This window comes from Podarcis bocagei (assembly GCF_964188305.1).
Source record: "Podarcis bocagei genome assembly, chromosome: 2".
Taxonomy (NCBI): domain Eukaryota; kingdom Metazoa; phylum Chordata; class Lepidosauria; order Squamata; family Lacertidae; genus Podarcis; species Podarcis bocagei.
Window position 1 is genome coordinate 19,785,942 of NC_138126.1, and position 19,858 is coordinate 19,805,799.

Genomic DNA, 19,858 nt, shown 5'->3' on the forward strand with positions numbered 1-19,858 from the left:
CTACCCACTCTGGAAGAATGGCAGATGAAAGTGATGGACTATATGACATTGGCCGAGACGACAGGCAGAATCCGTGACCAAGGAAAAGAGACGGCGGAAGAAGAATGGAGAAAATTCAAAAATTATCTTAAGGACTATTATAAACTTAATGAATGTTAGAGTGTTGTGGTTCTCAGAAACAAAGGGATACAGTGATATAAGGTCAGAATACAGAGATGACTAAGATGACAGAGGTTGGAAAGTAACAATTGGGAGTTGCTATAAAATTATGGACATTGGGATGCAGAAAGGGGGGGTATGGGGAAGTCCTAGAAAAGAGGTTTATGAAAAAATGTTATGAAATTATACATGTATGTTTGTCTTTTTAAGTGTTTATTTGTTTTCTAAAATTTTGTAAAACCAATAAAAATTTTATAAAAAAAACAACCAAATTGCAGCAGTCTGATTGGTCCTAGAACAATAGGATTCAGAATGCAGCAGTCTGATTGGTCCTAGAACAATGCAGCAGTATGATTGGTTGGCAGGAACCACCCAATCATGCTCCAGATATAAGTGAATCCACAACCTGATTGGCTTACAATAGAATTCCAGAATTAGTCAATCATGTGCAGCCCATTGTGTAAATAATGTATATAAAGCAGATACTTTGAGGGGACTTTCATTCATTCCTCCTCACCACTATGAGCTGAATAAAGAGCAAAAGAGCATGAAATCACTTTGTGACTCTGAGTATATTTCACAAAGGCAACTATGGGGCTGCGGCAGTCATCTCGCTTCCAGGCCAAGGGAGACGGTGTTTTTCCACAGACAGCTTTTCTAGGTCTTGTGGCCAGCAGGACTAAACAGCTTCTGGCGCAACGAGACACCATGTCGGAAACCAGAGTGCACGGAAACACCGTTTACCTTCCTGCTGCAGCAGTACCTATTTTTCTACCCATACTGGTGTGCTTTCAAACTGCTAGGTTGGCAGGAGCTGGGATGGAGCGATAGGAGCTCATTCCATCATGGGGATTTGTTCTTAAACCAAAGTGTTCTTAAACCAAGGTGTGCTTTCCCATAGCACCGGGGGTCTCAATTTACAAATGGAACACACTTGACCAGAAGTGGAATATGTTCCACTTCCAAAGGCGAAGTTCACAAACAAAAACACCTACTTCCGGGTTTGCAGCGTTCTTAATCCAAGTTGTTCATAGATGAAGTTGTTATTTAACCAAGGTACCACTGTATTGGGATGCGGGTGGCACTGTGGGTTAAACCACAGAGCCTAGGACTTGCCGATCAGAAGGTTGGCGGTTCGAATCCCCGCCACGGGGTGAGCTCCCGTTGCTCGGTCCCTGCTCCTGCCAACCTAGCAGTTTGAAAGCACGTCAAAGTGCAAATAGATAAATAGGTACCACTCCAGCGAGAAGGTAAACGGCGTTTCCGTGCGCTGCTCTGGTTCACCAGAAGTGGCTTAATCATGCTGGCCACATGAGCCGGAAGCTGTACGCCAGCTCCCTCGGCCAATAAAGCGAGATGAGCGCCGCAACCCCAGAGTCGGCCACAACTGGACCTAACGGTCAGGTCAGGTTTACCTTTCCCACTGTATTATTATGCATGTGTATTAGTCTACAGTGAAGATGCATCAAAACCCTACTCAGACATTAAATTTTTAGATGCTCGAGGGACAAGGCTGGCCAACCCATGGGACAAGGTGAAGCGATTGGCTCAGGCAGCAAGATCTACAATGGCAGCAGATCCTAATGTAGATATTATTCCCACCTTGTTCCTGATGTGGCTCCTCCCTAACCCCTTCTTCCCTGGAAGACAGGGGACACCACAATGTGCTTCACTTCAGGTGCCACAATGTCGTGGGCTGGCCCTGCTCAGGGATGTAGCTATGCTACATTCTGAAAGGTTTTTGTGCCCACTGTGTGGATGGTGTCATATAGTTTTAGTCACTAGGTGGCACTGGACATCATTGTACGGTATTTGGCTAAAACCGAGGAGATTTTTGTTCTGCATTTATTGACGAGAGATAATAATTCTTGTCTAATTTCCAAACCAATGTGTTTGCTAAACTGATTTTTTTAAAAAGAAGCTTCCACCAAAAATTCACAAATATAAAACAGGGACAGTGTTGTTGTTTTCTTAGAAATACAAGAAAGAGGGATTTTAAAAATAGGGATTGTCAATTACTTTTGCCTAGTGCCATTACAGAAATCAGGGGGTCTTCCCTCCCCCCCTTGACATGATTCTTCCTTCCCTGTTGCCTTATTCTGTTTTCTTTTAATTACTCTTGCTATTAAAGTTTGCTACTTCCAATGGAAAGGGGGGGGGGGAAGGTGGTCAGGAAATTCAATGCGTTTCCTGCTTTGAACCTGCAGCCTCAAGATAAGATGAACACAGCTTTAGCAAAGGACAAAATAACGCCCCTCTTTTCATTAAATCTTTCTTAATATATATTTTTTAAGTCCCGCTGGATCAGGCCAATAATAGCTCATCTAGTCCAGCATCCTGTTCTCACAGTGGCCAACTAGATGCCTCTGGCAAGCCTTGTGATTTCCAGAAACTGGCATTCAGAGGCTGCAGTGGAAACTGAACACAGCCATATAAGATTCAGGTAGGTAGCCATGTTCGTCTGACGCAGTCGAAATAAATAAATAAAAACATGAAAATGGTCCAGTAGCAATTACAGCCATATAAGTTTGTCTAAACTCCTTTGTAGCCATATGAGCTGATGGGTTCCTGCAGTGCTTTTTTTCGGGGGGGGGGGACACAGGGGCAAGCATACCCCTAAACATTTTGTGGATCTAAGTTTGGCCTCATTGAGGGGCAGTATTTCAATATGAGTAGGAAAATGACAGTACCCCTAAACATCCGTTTCTCCTGCCGCTTCGCTGAAGGGGCACTGAGCAGAGGGGGGGGGGAGATTTTTTTCCCTTGTTCTCCCCCTCTAAAACAAGGTGCGTTCTATGGTCTGGTGCATTGAAAAAATACGGTAAATAGCAGGGATCAATCGCCTTGAAAACTCTTTCTGTTTTGCTTCTTGTGGGCTTGGTCAGCAAAAAAAAAATAAATTAAAAAAAATTCAAGGGTACTCTCACTTTCCTACTCATATTGAAATACTGCCCCTCAACGAGGCCAAACAGATTCACAAAATGTTTAGGGGTATGTGTCCCCCTGTGTCCCCCTAGGGGGAAAAAGCACTGCTTATGAGTGTCCTGGAGAGTTTCCTGGATGGAAAAACCCTAGCACTTTTGTACTGACTCTTATTTAAAACAAAATAAAAAAAATCCTTCCAGTGGCACCTTAAGAGACCAACTACGTTTGTTATTGGTATGAGCTTTCGTGTGCATACACACTTCTTCAGATAGTAGTTAGTACACACTGCCATTTAAGAGCAGGTGTCCCATTAAGACTTCCAAGTCCAAAGGCAATAATCTCCTAACTGCACCACTGTTCGACCTTTTACAATCTTCCGTGCTCTTGTTAATGTTCAGTCTTATCAGCTCACCTTCAGATTGTGAGGGAAATAGATGGCTGATGGCTGTAGGGTCAGTTCCCTTTCTGGGTGGGGAGGGGATGGCAGAGAAACAGGAGGAGGAGCGGGGGTGGAGCTGAACGCAGCGGCCTCATGGCTTCAATGGCCAGCGGTTCCTACTGTCGCTATCATTGAAGGGAGGCTGCTTTGACCCTCCTTCCCCTCCCTGGCAGGAAGAGGACGAGAAGGAGAGCTAGCCAGAGAGAAAAAAAGAATTTCTATGCGATTTTTGCATAGCGTTATTTTCTTTTGAAGAAAAGGCAAGTAAGAATAGACATAAGAGGTGTTTATAAAATTACAGTCTTTGTTCCAAGCCAGAGGGGAAGGCAGGAGAGAGAAGAATGAAAGGAGAGGCGGGGAGGGAACTTCCACCCCTTTTAGTTCTGACTTGCCCAGTTGGCTTCCTGAACAGCAGTTCCAGAAAATAGGTTTTAGAAGCAGCTGCTGACACAGGTCTGTTTAAATAAGTTTGGCGCCAGCGAAAAGCATTGTGGTGTAGATAAGCCTACCAGTTGCTTAGAAAGTTGAGGTAATTATAATCTGCTTTAATATTTTTACTTTTGTATGTTTTAAATTAGGGTTGTGTTTTCCCCCTCAATTTTATTCTTTTATCTTTTTGTAAATCGCTCTGAGGGTTTTCACAATCAATTGTTGTACGAATTATATGATTCCCAGGTTGGGGAAGGCAGAGACTCTTCTGTGCATGAGTAGGTTAGGTTTGTTACTTTCAAAAAAATAATGAATTCTTACTGCTTTCTGCTACTTAACCATTTTTTATGGAGCAGATTTTGGGCACCTAAACGCTTGCCATCTTTTGTGAGACCTCGCCTCCAAAATATCAAGATCTTTCATCACTTTTTAAATCTCATTGTCTTTTGCATTCCTCCCTCAAGAGGCTCCATAAAATTATACAAACCAATTCTCTTTTTAACTTTCCACAGGCATTTTCCTGCCACTATAACACTTTTAATTTTCTTTTACTATAATACCTACCTTGCTACAAACAAGCTTGTCACTTGTTAGTCACAAACTCAGCAATTGCCAAGTTGCAGTGGCGTAGCGTGGGTTGTCAGCACCCGGGGCAAGGCAAGTAATTTGCGCCCCCTAACCCATGGATTTGCGCCCCCTAACCCTAACCCCCAGATGTTGCGCCAGGTGCGGCCGACCCCCCCTGCACCCCCCTGCTCCCATCCTCTCATAGCTGGAGGTGCCGGCGACTCAACCTGGGGGCCTTTTGCAAGGAAAGCAGCGCTCTCCCATGCAGCCACGAACTGTAGTAGACCGGCTCTTTTGAGAAGCAAGGCGGCCTCGGCTGAGGGACGTGGCTGGTCTCTGCAGGGGAAGGAAAGGAAGAGACCGCGGGGTCTTTTTCTTCCAGGCATCCGTCCAAGAAGGAGCGCCTGCCTCTGGTTTAAACCTCGCTCACCAGAAGAGTTGCAGATCCAGCCGGGGGGCGCGCGCTTTCCTGAGCGGGAAAGCAAATGCGGGGGAAAGTCTCCTGAGAGGCGCCCTCCCTGCTCTCAGAATGGCGGGATGATGAGAGGCGCCCTCTAAGGGACAAGAGACCCGGGAAATCCACCTCCCACTGAACTGAGCTGGGGTGGGGTGGGGGACTTAATTGGAAAGAGGATCGCAGCTTCCTCGAAGGGAGCCTTTGACTTTGAAGCTTGCTGCTGGCAGGGTGGCTTTTTGCGGTCGTCCGAATTTGGGGCGCAAATACTCGGCGGCTTCGCCCCCCAACCCCCGCAAAGATGCGTCTTGGGGGGCGCGCACGCGTTTCCACCTGTCTCTCTCCCTCGCCCCCTCCCCGGAGCGTTGCAGTGAGAAAGGGAGAGTCTCCTGCTCGGCTGCCGCTGTTTCTCTCCACGTGTCCGCCGCCAGAGGCAGCAGCGGCGGGCGGCCGTGCCTGTGCGAGCAAGTCTGGCGGCGGAATGGTGGCGAGGTGCTGCGGCTGCCGCCGGGCCCTGGCGGTGGTGCCTCCCGGCGCGCTCTGCCTGGGCGCGGCGCTCAGCGGGCTCTTCAGCTTCGGCTTCTTGGCCACGGCCCTGGTGCTACAGCCTGCGCCCGAGGCTCTTCGGAGACTCCGGAGGCGGCGAGCGCCCCCCCCCAGATGTTGCGCCCGGTGCGGCCGGCCCCCCCTGCACCCCCACGCTACGCCACTGACAAGTTGCCAACTGGCACCAGGACTTCAGCAGCTGTTTCTCCTTCTGCACATTGAGGGTGATCACATTCCCCACTGGGAGGTCCTGCCCTTTGTTTGTGGGACTGATTTTAAATCATGTTAAAAATTATTTTACACTTCGTGCCCAAGAATGTCTTCGGCCTCTGAGAGGGTTGCCCTGTTCTCTGAAGCAGGGCAGAAGACCTTGGGCAATTGAAACCATCTCTAGATTAAGGCTGGGGGGTGTGAGATTAAAGGCTGGGCGGGGCTGGAGTCAGAAACGGCTGACTAGTACTTCGCTGGCGATAACGAGGAAACAGGGGAGGGAGAGGAAGAGGCGATAAGTAGCAGGGACCAATCGCTTTGAAAACAGTTTCTATTTTGCTTCTTGTGGGCTTGGTAGGCAGCAGATACTTGTTCCTGCACTGCAGAACCTGGCGCTGGATTGATTCTGCCAGAAGGTAAAAAGAATTCTATAATATATTGGAGGAGGGAGAAATATTGGGAGGGGGAGGAAAGGGAGATGGGGAGGGAGACTGGGGAAAGGAGAAGGAGAGGAGGAAGGGGGAGAGGGTTTGGGGCTGAAGAAAAAACATTTCTAAAATAATATAAGCAGTGCTCTTTCTCTAAAAAAAATATTTAGGGGTTCTCTCTCATTTTGACTCAAGAAAAGCACCAATTTAAAGCTGAAATTGGGAAAAATAAATACAGTTAAAACAGGACAGGACAGAGAAGACTTATTCCCAAAGGTGGCTTTTTACCGTATTTTTCGCTCTATAACACGCACCTGACCATAACACGCACATCGTTTTTAGAGGAGGAAAACAAGGGAAAAAATATTCTGAATGAAACAGTGGACGTATCATTTTTGTGCTTCATGCTGTGGCCACAGACATGTGATCTGATGGTGAATTTGGGGTGACCCAATGCAAAAATCCTGAGAATCCCTGTGGATCCATGCTTTGTAACCACGTTTTTGCACCATTGCAGCCCCAGGCAACAGTGGGTGCGTGATTTTTTTGGGGGGGCAGGCTGTAGCCATGGACATGCTATGTGCTCTGATGGTGAATTTTGGCTGACCCAATGCAAAGATCCTGAGGATCCATGTGGACCCATACTTTTTAACCACGTTTTTGCACCATTGCAGCCCCAGGCAACAGTGGGTGCGTGATTTTTTTTTGGGGGGGGGACAGGCTGTAGCCATGGACATGCTATGTGCTCTGATGGTGAATTTTGGCTGACCCAATGCAAAGATCCTGAGGATCCATGTGGGTCCATGCTTTGTAACCACGTTTTTGCACCATTGCAGCCCCAGGCAACAGTGGGTGCGTGATTTTTTTTGGGGGGGGGACAGGCTGTAGCCATGGACATGCTATGTGCTCTGATGGTGAATTTTGGCTGACCCAATGCAAAGATCCTGAGGATCCATGTGGATCCATGCTTTGTAACCACGTTTTTGCACCATTGCAGCCCCAGGCAACAATGGGTGTGTGATTTTGGGGGGGCAGGCTGTAGCCATGGACATGCTGTGTGCTCTGATGGTGAATTTGGGGTGACCCAATGCAAAGATCCTGAGGATCCATGTGGATCCATGCTTTGTAACCACATTTTAAGTGGGGAGGGAAGGAAAAACACAGAAGGCTAAGAATGCAGGAGAGGGCTATAACGTGAGGAAAGGAAGGCAAAAGTTTCCCCCCACCCACCCACACAAGCCAGCCAGCGTGCTCTCGCTCTCTCTCTCTCTCTCTCTCTCTCTCTCTCTCTCTCTCTCTCTCTCTCCCCCTCCCTCTCCCTCCCACCAGCATGACAGAAGAAAGCATTTTAACTGCATTAAGAACTATTTAGCAGCGAAACCTAAGCTTTGCCATCCCTTAAGAGGTACAGACACTGTAATCTTTCAGATCGCATGAATTTACAGGCAAAACACTGTTTAAGGATTTCATCCTTTTAAATGGAAGAAAGCATATTTGAATGCTGTGTGTCTCCAAAAACAAAAAGCAGGAAGTCAAATCAGAATTTTAAGCCGAACCTGTAATCTCTCTTCCCTTCACAAACATTGTTCCCTCCGGAGCAGGGAGAGGATAGAAGGAGGGACGCTCCTTTCCTTTCCTCTCTTCTTGCCTGGAGGGGAGGGGCTTTCCCTGCTCTTTGTTCCGTTTGAGCAAACACAGTAACGAAACAGAGAGGGTGGGCAGTAAGACCCTGAGGCAGAATGCAGGAAAGCAACAGCTTCCTCTCTCACGGAGCTCCCTTCTCCCTGAAGCGCGGTTTGATTTTTGCCTCATTTTTCGGCTCCAGGGACCACACATTCGCTGCATAACACACACAGACATTTCCCCTTCCTTTTTAGGAGAAAAAATCTGGGTGTTATAGAGCGAAAAATACGGTATTTTTATTTTTTTTTAGGAAACCCAGAGGGGAAAGCACAAATCCTCAGACCAAAATTTGTAGTTCTGCCAAAATAGAAAAAATTATACAATGTATAGAGGGGGGGATATGGGGAGGGGGAGGAAAGGGAGAGGGAGATTGGGGAAAGGAGGAGGGGAGGAGGAAGAGTTGACGGCTGAAGAAAAAACATTTCTACAATAATATAAGGACGGCTTTGTTTGATTGGGGAGACTCCTAGAATCCCTTTGGGGGTCGTGAGGGAGGAGAGGGGGAGACCATAAAAAGAAACAATATTTCATATATGAATTTTCCAGCTCTGTAAATTAGTACAGTGGTGCCTCGCAAGACGAAATTAATTCGTTCCGCAAGTCTCTTCGTCTTGCGGTTTTTTCGTCTTGCGATGCACGGATTCCCATAGGAATGCATTGAAAATCAATTAATGCGTTCCTAGGGAAACCGCCTTCAGACCAGGTCCGGGGACAGTCTGTCCCCGGACCTCTTCTGAAGGCTGGGGGGGGGGACAAGGGCTTTTCTTCCCACCCCCAGCATTTTAAAAAACCCCGGGACAGCGGAGGACTTCTCCGCTGTCCGGGGCGATTTAAAAGCCCCTGGGAAGGCAGGCAGGGGGGACAAAGACTTTCGCCCCCTGCCCGCCTTCAGAAGGTGTCCCCGCCCCCCCGCCCCACTTCGGAACAGCTTTCCGAAGTGGGGCGGCTGGGGCAGGTGTCCCCGCCCCCCCGCCCCACTTCGGAACAGCTTTCCGAAGTGGGGCGGCTGGGGCAGGTGTCCCCGCCCCCCCTCCCCACTTCGGAACAGCTTTCCGAAGTGGGGCGGCTGGGGCAGGTGTCCCCGCCCCCCGCCCCACTTCGGAACAGCTTTCCGAAGTGGGGCGGCTGGGGCAGGTGTCCCCGCCCCCCGCCCCACTTCGGAACAGCTTTCCGAAGTGGGGCGGCTGGGGCAGGTGTCCCCGCCCCCCTCCCCACTTCGGAACAGCTTTCCGAAGTGGGGCGGCTGGGGCAGGTGTCCCCGCCCCCCCCGCCCCACTTCGGAACAGCTTTCCGAAGTGGGGCGGCTGGGGCAGGTGTCCCCGCCCCCCCTCCCCACTTCGGAACAGCTTTCCGAAGTGGGGCGGCTGGGGCAGGTGTCCCCGCCCCCCTCCCCACTTCGGAACAGCTTTCCGAAGTGGGGCGGCTGGGGCAGGTGTCCCCGCCCCCCCTCCCCACTTCGGAACAGCTTTCCGAAGTGGGGCGGCTGGGGCAGGTGTCCCCGCCCCCCCTCCCCACTTCGGAACAGCTTTCCGAAGTGGGGCGGCTGGGGCAGGTGTCCCCGCCCCCCCTTCGGAACAGCGTTTTAAAATGCTGGGGGTCGGGAGCGAAGCGCTGCCGACCCCCAGCATTTTAAAACCTTCCCGGGACACGGGGAGATTTTAAAATGCTGGGGTTCGGCAGCGCTTCGCTCCCGACCCCCAGCATTTTAAAACCTTCCCGGGACACGGGGAGATTTTAAAATGCTGGGGTTCGGCAGCGCTTCGCTCCCGACCCCCAGCATTTTAAAACCTTCCCGGGACAGGGGGAGATTTTAAAATGCTGGGGGTCGGCAGCTAACGCTTCGCTCCCGACCCCCAGCATTTTAAAATCTCCCCGGGACAGAGACTTCTCTGCTGTCCCTTGGAGATTTTAAAATGCTGGGGGTCGGCAGCGAACGCTTCGCTCCCGCCCGCCAGCATTTTAAGATCGCCCGGGGCAGGCGGGGGGGGGGGAAGGCAGGTGTGGGGGAGCAAAGACTTTTGCCCTCCGCCGGCCTTCAGAAGAGGTCCTCTTCTGAAGGCCGGCTGTGGGCGAAAGTCTTTGCTCCCGACCGCCAGCATTTCCCTATGGGCTTTCGTCTTGCGATGCAAGCCCATAGGGAAATTCGTCTTGCGAAGCGCCTCCAAAACAGAAAACCCTTTCGTCTTGCGGGTTTTCCGTCTTGCGAGGCATTCGTCTTGCGGGGTACCACTGTATATGTAAGACCACCTTTAGGGCTTTTGTGGGGAGACTAGATTACCGTATTTTTCGTCCTATAAGGCGCACCGGCCCATAGGACGCACCTCATTTTTTTGGGGGGGGGGGAAATGAATTAAAAAAAATATTCCCCCCCCAGCCCTGGCTGCCGCCCCAAGCCTTGCGCTCACCTGCCCGAAGCAGGGGAAGCCATCCAGAGGGCTCCCCGTGCTTCGGGGCGACAGGCTGCCGCCCCAAGCCTCGCGCACCCGGTGGGACCTCCTGCCGGGCGCGCAAGGCTTGCAGACACTCGCGGGGGCTGCAGGCTGCTGCCCGCAAGCCTTGTGAGCCCGCGGGTACTCCCACCGGGCTTGCAAGGCTTGCGGATAGCTTCCTGAAGCCTGGAGAGCAAGAGGGGTCGGTGCGCACTGATGCCTCTCGCTCTCCAGGCTTCAGCGAAAGCCTGCATTCGCCCCATAGGACGCACCCAGATTTCCCCTTCATTTTTGGAGGGGAAAAAGTGCGTCCTATGGGGCAAAAAATACAGTAATATGGAAGCAAAACTGCACCTTTTAAAGACTTCAAGAAGATATGATTAATTTTTCTGCTCTGTAATTTTGTCTCCACAGAGGAAGCTTGGGACATTGATGCTATGGCAAAAACTGATGTTGTGATGAATTTTTTTCTGGCAAAAGCACAGAACTGATGCTTCAGACTCTGAAGAGGCTTTCGTTTCATTGGGAAGAAATAAAAGATGGGTTTCTCTGAAACTGAAAAGACAGAGCAAAGCCTCTCCATGAATCCAGATGCAGCAGAGAATGGGGAATGTAGTGGAATCATAATTAATGGAAGCACCAAACAAGCAAGAAAACTCTTCTCTCCGAAACAGGGCCTTTTTGGTAAGTGAGTTCTGATGAGAAAGGCATGGGTTTGTCAGAAAAGTTATGGATTTGCTGCTGGGATGAGAGCTGCAGAATGCAGGCCAACTAATCAAATTCATGGAGACGCTAATTTATTCAGGCAATCAGAAGCCATTGGAAAAGGATGGGTACATAGACACTCGTGTGAAAATTGAGGAAGGCTTCTCAGACTCTTCTTAGTTCCTCTCTCAGATGGAACTATCCTTCCTCACACAGGCATGCATAAGGAGAAGTGGGTGAGGCTGCCCTTGAGGAGAGAGATTCCTGGCTGTTCTTCCTGTTCCCCTTCCATGTACACCAAGAATGGAGAGCTTGTCTCTCGCCAGATGTTGCTGGATTCAACTCCCTCCCATCACTCCCTGCCAGCATGGCCAGTGTAGACCAAAAACATCTGGAATATCACAAGGTCCCCATTCCTGCTGCACACAGACCTAGAGAGTCTCAGATAAGAAAGAGACCAGGAATCTGCAAGTGCAGGCGCATGGTCCACAGCATTTACTAGCACAGCGGCACTTTAATGCTTTTGTTGTATTTGATTGGGTTGAATGATATGCATTACAGTAGACCATGCTGAAATTTATATTTGAATGGGTGATGTATATTTTTTTAAAAAATAAATAAATAAAATTCTCAGCAAATTGAGAAGCAAACGATACTGTGTAAATCCCCTGGCTTCACAACTTTGCGTTATGCAACACTATTTCAGAACTTATCTTTCAAAACATATTGGTTCCTCCTTCTTCCAGGAACCCAATCTGACAAACCAAGTGTTGCCATGTTTACATACTGGTGACATGGCATTAACTGAAAAAAAATTATCTGTTGAAAGCAGCCTCTCAGAGCTGCATATTGCTGATGAACCACTTTGCTGGCTAGTCCTTACATTTGGACCTGGTTTTCTTTAACTGTCAGTTATGCCATCCTCAGCATAGAATTAATATAGCAACCTTAGTACATCTGCTAATCCTGGTCCGTGAACTACAAACTGCTATTTTGACTTATTTGGGTGAGACAAACTTGAAAATTCAATATCCTGCACTGAATGAATAAAGCTTCTTCTTGCACAGGAAAATGTTCTTTGGTTGAGCAATTCATTTTAATGCATTTTGTTTTGCACATTAATGGATCTATCCATGATGTGTTGGAACCAACCCTATGTTATACAGAAATGTGCAAGAGCTCAAACAGTATCCCCTTAATGGTTTGTTTTACAATCAAGATTAAAATGGTTTCAGGTTATTCGCTTGAGGTTGCTGCACTAGCCTGAGATGCGTGAACAAAATATCCCATTCTGTTTCTACATAGGACAGAGATCTCCTGTCACTTCCATGCTGCCAGCAACAAAAACTTCCAACTTCTGTTTTGAGGACAATTCAGATGCTCTAAAAGGGATGGGTAACTGTGACCTTTGAGGTGTTGTTGGACTACAATTCCCATTACCTGTGACCGCTGGCGATGATGGCTGGGGCTGATGGGAGTTAGAGTCCAGTAACATCTGGGGGGCTGCAGGTTACTCACCCCTGCTCCAAAGCCCTGTGTACACAGTTATAGTATAGCAGTATATGGCACTGCAGCTCCCTTGACTGGCGCTGTTTTCTGGTAACAATCTTGGCAGCCAGGGGATTTAACAAGGCTGCCACTATTAGGCAATTTACACTGACAAGCATAACTTCTGGAAGTCCACCTTAGCAGGACAGATGTTACAACAGCTGCATTGCCAGGAGGTAGGCTACTTACCTGTTCTGGATGGGATTACAATCCCTCTAAAAGAGCAAGTGCTCAGCTTATACAAACAGTGAAATTTCAAATTTCCCTGCTTGCACATGCGTACATACATTGGCTAACCGTTAATGATTCACACGACGGGTTGTGTTTCCCTCTGTCTTCTGGCATTGTCCGTGTGGCATTTGGCATGTATCACATTCCATTCAGTTCTTGCAGTCCCTTTCTACTTTTGCTCTTAAAAAGAAACTGGATTACTACAGTGCTCTATGTGGGGCTGCCCTCCAGCCCAGCTGTGAAGCTCCAGATTTTGTAGAATGCCTAGACCTCTGATGGAGGCAGATGATTGACAGTACGTGGCAGCTCTGCTAAAATGTTTGCAGCGGATGCACAAACTTGGCCCTCCAGCTGGATTGGGACCACAATCCCCATCATCCCTGACCACTGGTCCTGTTAGCTAGGGATGATGGGAGTTGTAGTCCCAAAACAGCTGGAGGGCTGAGTTTGCCTATGCCTGGTCTACATATACAAAGACCAGAAGAACTTTGGTCCAGGATACCTTAAGGGCCACCTGAGCCCTTATATCACAGCTTCATTATTAGGATCATCCACAGGAGCACATCTCAGAAGCCCATATAACCTCAGGTAGAAGTTGGGCATTTAGCACCACCAGTTCAAGCTGTGAAAGGCTCTTCCAGCAGAGACACATCCGGCATCTTCACTTTTGACTTCTAAGCATCTCTTGAAGATCTTTTCTTATGCCAACAAGGCTATACAGCTGTTTAAAATGTTGTTGATCTCCCAGTTATTTTCATGATTTATATATTTATTTTACTATTTCTTCTGGTGATTTTTGTTTTATTGTAAAAATATTATTGTGCAGCACCTTGATAGTTTAGGAGATGGTGGCATGTAAATACTTTTTAATAAAATAAATAACTGGTGACTCACCAGCCATTCGCAGAGGCCTACCAGTTGGCTGACTTTGTGGTGGGAGGTACTAAACCTATGAGCTTCATGATGCCACAGGTGAACTCAGTTCATCTCATACCCTTCCAACATCCCGCTGACCAAAATTGGGACATTTCTTTTTTGGTCCCCAGCTGACCTGCACCAGAGCACCGGACCAAAAAATGGGACATTCTGGGATGCAATCAGAAGCCAGGATTGGCTTCTGTAGTTCCAGGATGTCCCACATAAATCAGGACTGTTGAGTGGTATGACATCTTGGTGTGATGCAACCTTGTAACTCGCTCTACGTGGGGCTGCCCTTGAGACTGACCCAGAAACTCCAGCGGGTGCAGAATGCCGCGGCGAGACTCCTTACGGGGTCTTCGCTGCGGGATCACATTCATCCGGTGCTATACCAGCTGCACTGGCTCCCGGTGGAGTACAGGATCAGGTTTAAGGTGCTGGTTTTAACCTTCAAAGCCCTACACGGCCTAGGACCCTTGTATCTACGGGACCGCCTCTCCTGGTATGCCCCACAGAGGAACTTACGGTCCTCAAATAAAAACATCTTGAAGGTCCCAGGCCACAGAGAGGTTAGGCTGGCCTCAACTAGAGCCAGGGCTTTTTCGGCTGCGGCTCCAACCTGGTGGAACGCTCTGTCACAAGAGACTAGGGCCCTGCAGGACTTGACATCTTTCCGCAGGGCCTGCAAGACAGAGCTGTTCCACCAGGCCTTTGGTTGGGGCACAGCCTGACTCCCTCCTTTGGCAATCTTTACAATACTTTAGTTTATGGTTGCCATCAATTTTGATTTTAATTAATTCTTATGATGTTTTATAATGTTGCACTATTTTAGTGTTGTTAGCCGCCCTGAGCCCGGCTTCGGCTGGGGAGGGCGGGATATAAATAAAATTTATTATTATTATTATTATTATTGAACTCACACCTTCAATGTGGGTGGACGACCCAAGCCTGGGTAGACTTGGAGCCCCCCAGATATTTGTCTGGCATCTTGCTGAAACCAAGGAAACATTAACACTTTATTTCCCTCTGCAGGTTTGAGCAATAATGGAAAAAAGAAACTCACCATTACTGTAATAATTGTGAGCTTGGTGCTTAATGTCATTCTGATCATCATCATCATCATCAGAAGCACTGGTTTATCAAGTAAGTGAAGAGCCATTTTGCTGTAACTTCTGCCAGGTTATCAACAGGCCACCTGCTCTCACAAATCTCCTCTCCCCAGCAGCTAGAATAGCTTTATTGGCATTCATTTGAGGTAGCCTGGAAGCAGTTGTGGATGGGGGCCCACATAGGTAGACTTCGTGTACTGTAATAATAGACCAATATGCACACATAATACACACACAATTTCAAGTGATTTAAATTGTACGATACAATTCTAATCAAAGGCCTTTCTCAGGAAGAGTCAACTAGACCCCAGCTCTGTATTTCATGGCTAGTCAATTGAAGTTGACTATCTATGGCCCACCTAGCAGTTCGAAAGCACCCTTAAGTGCAAGTAGATAAATAGATACCGCTTTATAGCGGGAAGGTAAACGGCGTTTCCGTGTGCTGTGCTGGTTCGCCAGAGCAGCTTCGTCACGCTGGGCGCGTGACCCGGAAGTGTCTCTGGACAGCGCTGGCCCCCGGCCTCTTAAGTGAGATGGGCGCACAACCCTAGAGTCGGACACGACTGGCCCGTACGGGCAGGGGTACCTTCACCTTCATCTATGGATGAGCCACAAGAGAAGCTGCCCTATGTCCTGCAACCTCCTGAGTTTGTGGGCAGAGATGGGCACTGGGTTGTCTGCCCTCCCTCCTACCCTCATTTCCCCACCCTTATCCAGGCCCCCTGGAGATGATGGGGGTTGATCAGAGACCTGCACACAGTTTTTGTGTGTGGTGTATTTGCAATTATGTTGTTATACTGTATTTTTATGTGATTGTTCTTATGATGCTTGAGATGTGTTCCCATTTACTTTGTTGCAAGTTGCTTTGAGCAGGATTCCTTTTGTGGAAAGGCAGCACACAGATAAAATGTTGATGAGTGGAGTACATTGCCTGACCTTTATTTTGGGTAGGACTATTTATAAGCTATAGATAGTGATCTGTCTCACTTTCTGATACCCTTCTAGGGAGATGTTGTGAAGTATTGCCACCTGCCCTACCTTCTTCCACTCCTGCTGAGTGCTGTCCGGATGGCTGGATTGGCTACCGAAGGAAATGCTACTATTTTTCGGACAGTGACAGAAATTGGACTTCTAGCCAGAATTACTGTGCCTCTTTTGATGCCTCTTTGGTCGTGATTGACTCCCAAGAGGAGATGGTGAGTGGAAGGATACAGAGCAGAGTCTGCAGCCCCAAATGGAGTTGATTCTCCACTTGGATGAGGGTTGAAATGTATTCACACTTCTTTTCTTTATTAAGAGCTTCTTGAGACGACACAAAGGTCCTGCTGACCACTGGATTGGTCTCCAAAGGATGAATGACCAGGAGCCTTGGAAATGGATCGATGGCACCATTTTCAATAACAGGTGAGCATCCACAATGAAAATGTGTAATAAGCCCTTTAAAACAGTGTAACAGTTAAAATAGTTCGACTCAAGGAATGCTTACCCAAACAGATGTGTTTTGAGAAGCCACATATGCAGTGCTTTTAATATATATAGAAAATAAGGGGCCAGTATTCACCACAAAATTCTTATAGTAAGTGCCATGCTTTTAACATTTGCAAAAGAAAAAATGTGCAGGTACTGAGTACCCCCGAGTACTACTGGAAAAAAGACACTGCATATATTTCACAAGGGTTACAAATCTCCTGGTCCTAGCCCAGTGACCTGCAGTCAGTGGACTAGGGGGACGAGGCTAGTCCCCTAAATGTCCCCAGTAAATTAGAGTACCGTATTTTCGCTCTATAAGACGCACCAGACCACAAGACACACCTAGTTTTTGGAGGAGGAAAACAAGGAAAAAATATTCTGAATCTCAGAAGCCAGAACAGCAAGAGGGATCGCTGCGCAGTGAAAGCAGCAATCCCTCTTGCTCTTCTGGCTTCTGTGATATCTGCGCAGCCTGCATTCGCTCCATAAGATGCACACACATTTCCCCTTACTTTTTAGGAGGGAAAAAGTGAGTCTTATAGAGCAAAAAACACGGTAATTGAAGTATAAAAGCCTGGCACCTCCTTCCCAAAGCCTGGGAAACTTATACCTGTCTTAGAGAGGGAGACGTGATGCTGGACATCTCAGTGTCGCAACATCACTTGCGAGATGTTCCTCACCCCTGCTCCAATCACAAGCTGGCGCCACTTGCCCTAACTGTTCCCCTATGTAAAAATTCACTGCACAGCACTGTCAGAGGCACATTTGTAGTTTCACATTTGTTACTAGTGGCCTGCCTGAGTGTTGAGGAACTGACCAGAAGCCTTCTCGCTTATTATACACAGAGCTCCGCCTTGTGGTGAGCAGCACACCTAGAAGTTCATTTTCAGTCACGGTGCAGCGAGAGTTTGATGTTCTCTTTCTAGGCCAGATTCTAAAGAAAATATTTTGGTGGAAAAGCTGCCTAGAAATATGAATATTTGTATTATATGAATATGAATGCAATTGTCTTCTTCAGGTGAAAATTTGCTTCCAGGCCTCCCTGCACCTATGCCTGGTGTTTCTTCTTCTTCTTGGTCTTCTGCTGGTTCCCAGGGATATTTCTATGGATATTTTCTATGGAATGCGGTTAATGGGTTGAGGTTGAATTCCAACAACATAGAAGTACAGTTTCTGGTGGACAGGGCACAGGCATGTTTGGGGGATTCCCTGGTCCTGAATAGAGTTACTGGGCCCCTAAAGGACCAACTGTACAGCCTTGGGATCTTCTTGGACTCACATCTGTCCATGGAGGCGCAGGTCAATTCTGCTGGCTCCATCTGGTACACCGGCTGAGACCCTGCCTGCCTGCGCACTGTCTCACCAGAGTGCTGCATGCTCTGGTTATCTCCTGCTTGGACCTGCCTCATATAACTGATCACAAGATGCAGCACATGCACACCATTTGAGTGGCAGTGCCCATGAATTTTGGGGGCAGCCCCCTCAAATATTTTATGGGGGGGCCAAAGGGATCTCGGCACCTATGAGTTGGCCCCTAGGATGCTAACCTTTAAAGCTCTAAAGAGCTTTGGCCCTGTGTACCTGAAGGAGCATCTCCACCCCCATTGTTCAGCCCAGACACCGAGGTCCAGCTTTGAGGGCCTTCTGGCGGTTCCCTCACTGTGAGAAGTGAAGTTACAGGGAACCAGGCAGAGGGCCTTCTCGGTAGTGGCCCCTGCCCTGTGGAACACCCTCCCATCAGATGTCAAGGAGATGAAGAACTGTACAACCTTTAGAAGACTTCTGAAGGCAGCGCTGTATTGGGAGTTTTTAATGTTTGATGTTTTATTATGTTTTTAATATTTTGTTGGGGGCCGGCCAGAGGGGCTGGAACTACCCAGTCAGATGGTTGGCATATTAATAATAAATAATAATAAAATATTGTTATGATTATTTCAACATATGTTCTGTTTGATATTTTAGGTTTGAAATTCGGGGAGGAGGAAAATCTGCTTACATGAACCAGGAAGGTGTTGCCAGCTCCAGCAGCCATCGTGAAGAACCCTGGATCTGCAGCAAACCAGTTCACAGATGAGAAAGGAGAGTGGATGCAGGGCTGTAGCTATGGGGTGGTGAGGTGGGCCCCCGCCAGGGATGCAAGCAAGAGGGGTCTGTTCAAAATTGGCTCACCACCACTATCCTTTATAAGACCAGTGGTAACATTTGGCCCTGTAGAATTATTAACCACTCTCAGTTTTATCCATGGACTGCCATCTGTCTAGATTTTAATTTGCACTGAACTACAGTGGTACCTCGGGTTACATACACTTCAGGTTACAGACTCCACTAACCCAGAAATAGTACCTCAGGTTAAGAACTTTGCTTCAGGATGAGAACAGAAATCGCGCGGCGGCAGTGGTTGGCCGCATTAGCTAAAGTGGTGCTTCAGGTTAAGAACAGTTTCAGGTTAAGAACGGATCTCCAGAATGAATTAAGTTATTTACCCGAGGTACCACTGTGATTTTAAGATGTATTTTAATTAATTGTTTGCCTGTTCTTTGTATACTGTGTTAGTTTTATGATATTAGCCGCCCTGGCTCCGGACGGGGATGGTGGGTACAAATAAATATTTTATTGTTCTTACTCTTACTCTTATTCTTATTTTTATTCTCCCTGCCCACCAAATAAAGAAGATTGTTCTGTATTTAGCTCCCACAACGAGTGAGCAGAGCCAGTAGAAGTCCCTCTGCGCAGGCAACAAAGGCAGGGGGGCAGGCGCTCCGCCACTGTGGCCATAGGGCCCAGCAGGGTCCCTCTCAAGCACAGCAGCAGGAAGAGGAGGAAGGGGACGAGGGAGAAGTGGCTGGGCTTAGCCAGCACCCAGCGCCTTCAGCACATGGTGCCAGCGCGCTCTGCCTCCACGCAGCCTGGCTTGAGAGGCAGGGCTCAGCTGGGGAAGCCGAGAAGGGAGAGGAGGGGACGGCGACGGGGCAGAAGGTGGTGAGAGAAGCTCGCTCAGCAGCCGGCAGCAGTGGCAGTGCGTCTCCTCCCACCGGCCTCCTCAGCTCCCCTTCCCCCGCCCATGCCGGCAGAATAGGCAGGCTGTGTGGCTTCAGAGGAAGTGGGAAGGGAGAGTGGCAAGGCGTCCCCCGAATGGGCCTTGGTGGGAATTTGTAGGATGGTCGAGTGGTAAAGGAACTATGTGGGTCATCTAGTCCTTGCAGTGCTAGGAATCTTTTGCCCCCCCCCAAATCCCACAGTCCTGAGGCTGAGCACATATATATGCGCCTCCTTTCTTGTGTTCTGCTGCCCCCTCTTCTCCCCCAACAGCCTCTGCCCTGCCGGCCAGGCTTCTTTGCCTTTTAACCACGGCAGGACGGGCGGAAATTCCACAGGCAGAGTTTATCACTGCATAGTCTTGACGTGGGTGGGATGAGGGGGACGACACATTAAAAAAGCAAAGGGAGCCCTGTTGGTTCATTTTTATTTTAAAGCCTCCAAAATGCACAGTTAGGTAAATAACCTGTATTAGGACCAACCACAGTGTCACAAAATTGAGGCAAGCCTTGGAGTTATCCAGAATTCTTCCTTGTATTTTTGACTTTATAAAAGGTCTTTGTGCTATTCTG

The 19,858-nt window shown here is 48.4% G+C and overlaps 2 protein-coding genes across 4 annotated transcripts in view; one reads left to right on the forward strand and one right to left on the reverse strand.

Annotated features, from left to right (window-relative positions):
- Positions 1-18,872, forward strand: part of LOC308581122 (C-type lectin domain family 2 member B-like) — a 72,398-nt gene extending 53,526 nt beyond the window's left edge. Inside the window, exons 2-7 of one of the 2 annotated variants that reach the window (XM_081183614.1) lie at positions 6,088-6,145; positions 10,684-10,953; positions 14,704-14,814; positions 15,786-15,976; positions 16,078-16,184; positions 18,213-18,872. In XM_081183614.1, the coding sequence (XP_081039740.1) occupies positions 10,809-10,953; positions 14,704-14,814; positions 15,786-15,976; positions 16,078-16,184; positions 18,213-18,324 (666 nt within the window). In that variant the 5' untranslated portion in view covers positions 6,088-6,145; positions 10,684-10,808 and the 3' untranslated portion in view covers positions 18,325-18,872. Of the gene's footprint in view, positions 1-4,001; positions 4,053-6,087; positions 6,146-10,683; positions 10,954-14,703; positions 14,815-15,785; positions 15,977-16,077; positions 16,185-18,212 lie in introns of those variants that run through there. The other variant, XM_081183615.1, reaches the window with a different exon arrangement.
- The window catches only part of LOC308581248 (killer cell lectin-like receptor subfamily F member 1), a 90,518-nt gene that overhangs the window by 44,750 nt on the left and 25,910 nt on the right, over positions 1-19,858 (reverse strand). The gene's annotated exons all lie outside the window — the stretch shown is intronic.